The 3,072-nt window shown below is 29.9% G+C and overlaps 1 protein-coding gene across 1 annotated transcript; it reads left to right on the forward strand.

The window, feature by feature from the left end:
• The first annotated feature begins 1,611 nt into the window (after positions 1-1,611).
• LOC105801660 (MADS-box transcription factor PHERES 1) lies at positions 1,612-2,830 on the forward strand. The gene has a single exon (XM_012632872.2). The coding sequence runs from the start codon at positions 1,709-1,711 to the stop codon at positions 2,678-2,680; it is 972 nt and encodes a 323-aa protein (XP_012488326.1). The 5' UTR covers positions 1,612-1,708; the 3' UTR covers positions 2,681-2,830.
• The last annotated feature ends 242 nt before the right edge of the window (positions 2,831-3,072 follow it).

Consider the following 3,072-nt stretch of genomic DNA (forward strand, 5'->3'; position numbering starts at 1 on the left):
AGGAGAATTTAATAAAGCGATTAAAGTCATTGGCTCAAATCTTATAATAAGTTTGTTATTTATAAAATAGAGAAGATGAACATCCAAATAATTATATATATATATATACGTTGATACACCGATGATTCAAATCTAAATTATTTCTAATGAAGATGAACATCTAACCAATAATCTACAATTTAGATTCATAAGCATATATTTCTATAATTTAATATTTATATTTATCAAATAATTTAATTATATATTATAATTAATTTTAAGTAATATATCAAATAGATTTTATGACTTAATCTTTCATTTTTTTTCAATTTATCAAAAGATTGACATGTTTATCTAAGCCTTTCAAACATAGTAATATTTTACCATTCCACTGGCAGAACATAGCATTAAACTTTGAGGATATAATTAAAATTTCAAAGTCTAATTAAAATTTCAAATTTTGAAAAAATAAATGAGAATTTCAAAAATTTAGAGGGTTTAATTAAAATTTTCAAAGAATTTGGGAGTGCTAAATAAAATTTTTGGAAGGCATGACTCCTCTTATGGATAAGAATATATATGCTTGATTCGTTTGGTAAGTATTCGCGATTTGAGTAGTTTCCGTTTTAGCGGTAATTGGATATATATGAATACTTTTTTTTAATTTTAATATTAAATATTTGAATAAAAATATTTAAATTTTAAATATATTTCATCATAATTCATAACAAAACTACTTGATAATTTTTTTTATAAAAAAAAATGCAATATAATAAGTAATCAATTTATTCTACTTTATTTTATTTCTTTTAATATTATATTATCCTTAATATACTTTACGTTTAAGTCTTGATTTTCTTTAAAAATAAGAATAAAGATGTAAAATATTTTTTTTATATTTTAGTCAATTGCATCTTAACTATGTTGGCATTGTCATTGTTGTCAGTTTGAAGGACATAGATTCGAGCATGCTGAAATGCGTTTATCCTCCTATTTAAGGGTTGGGATGGGTTATGAGTTATGCGTAGTTCTAAGCATTGTATCAACTTAAAAACTTTTTCATACTTTCATAATTGAATTAGATGTTCAATAATAATTTTTTATATTTTAAAATTTACATTTATCAAGCAATTTAATGTTATATTTTACTTAATTTTTAAGTAATATGCTAAACATATTTTGGGACTTAATTTTTAATCTATTAAACATGATTTACATATTTATCTAAGCCTTTCAAGCATAGTAAATTTTTTTTACCATGATAGTGGTGGAACTTGGCATTAAGTTTTCAGGGGTCTAATTAAATTTTTAAAAATTTTTGAGGATCTAATTAAAATTTTAAAGATTTTAAGAAAATTAATGAGTATAATTTTAGAGTGTTTAATTAAAATTTTCAATTTTTTTAAAAAATAATTAGAATTTGCAAAAAATTTTAGAGGGCTAAATAAAATTTTGAAAGGCACGGATTCTATTAGGTTTCACCCGTTGTAAAATCTCACCGACAATAATCCCCTCATTTATTTCAAAAAAAATCTTGAAAAGCGCACTTTCTTAATATGTAAAATGCATGCATCTTCCTCAAAAATTAACCTAAAAATTCCCTCAAAAACCTTCATTCCTTTGCTATTTAAACAACGCATCGGCCTCTCTATTCAAAATTAAACCATAAAATTATCTTCTCATATATCCTTCTTCATTGAAATTAGGATTTTCGCCGAATCCTAAAACAATGACAAGAAAAAAGGTCACACTTGCATGGATATCAAATGATAGTGCTAGAAAAGTTAGTCTCGAGAAAAGGAGGTTAGGGTTAATGAAAAAGATGAATGAGTTGACCACTCTTTGTGGTATTAGAGCTTGTCTTATAATCTATAGCCCTAATGAAAGTGAGCCGATGGTGTGGCCGTCACACGCCGAGGTGCAATTACAACTCGAAGAGTACTGGAAGACGTCCGAGTTAGATCGATTGAAGAAGATGGTAAACCAGGAAACCTACCTCAAAGAAAGGATCACCAAAGCCAAAGAGCAGCTAGGGAAGCTACAAAGGAAGAACAATGAAGTTGAAATGGGCCATTTGATGCATCAAATTGAGCAAGGGAAAGGGATTGATGAGTTCAACAATGGTGAACTTCATGGGCTAATAAGGTTGGTGGAGGAGAAGATGGATGAGATAAAGAAACGTATCGAGTTCTTTCATCAACTTCCTCATGGAGACCTGACGGCTCAAACAGTTGGTGGTGGACACAAGCCATTGATGATGAATCAACGGTTTACCAATATGGTTAACAACAATGAACATACATTTGGTGATATTGTGGCTCAAGACCACCTAGGGCTGCTGCCAGGACATAAACTTGGTGGCAACTCTGACGTGGGGGTGCCTTTATATGGAGATTTAAGAGGAACCACCACCGACATGGGGCAGCAACTGCTGGGTTTTAGGCCTTACGGTGATGGTGCAACTGAAATGGGGTTGCCTCATGGGAGTACTATCGGAAGCAACAATATATTTGGTGCCTTTGGGAACGATATAGGGATGGGAGGACACCCTTTCGAATGCATAGGGAGTAGTTACAATGTGAGTGAGCAAGGGGTGGCTTGGCCACTTGGAGGTGACGGCGGAGAAAACTGTGGCGGCACTAGCAATGGTATCGACATGCAATTTGATGGACAATCGTGGCCCGACAACTTTTCTGCATGATAGTCAATTTCTTTGCTTTTAAACTTTTCTTCAAGTATATCCACAATAAGTTGTCCTATTCGTAAACACCAGTTTCTAAAGTGACGTTTGTTGCGTATGCGTTTAATTTTTTTAATTAGTTTTTAAATAATATGTTTTTTAATTATTTTTAAATAACATGTTTTTAATTACTATAATTACTATAATTGAATTATCAAACATAATTATTTAAAAATTCAAATATTAGAATAATAGAACTTTCAAATCATAATTGAAGTATTGTTTACCACATTCAATGTATAATATAGTTTTACTTCAGTATAATAGGAGGAATTCACTTACGCTGGTGTAAAACTCAAGTAGTTTTACACATTTCCGTAATCTTTTTACTTTTGATAATTTAACAAATTGAT

This window comes from Gossypium raimondii, chromosome 11 (genome assembly GCF_025698545.1).
Source record: "Gossypium raimondii isolate GPD5lz chromosome 11, ASM2569854v1, whole genome shotgun sequence".
NCBI lineage: Eukaryota > Viridiplantae > Streptophyta > Magnoliopsida > Malvales > Malvaceae > Gossypium > Gossypium raimondii.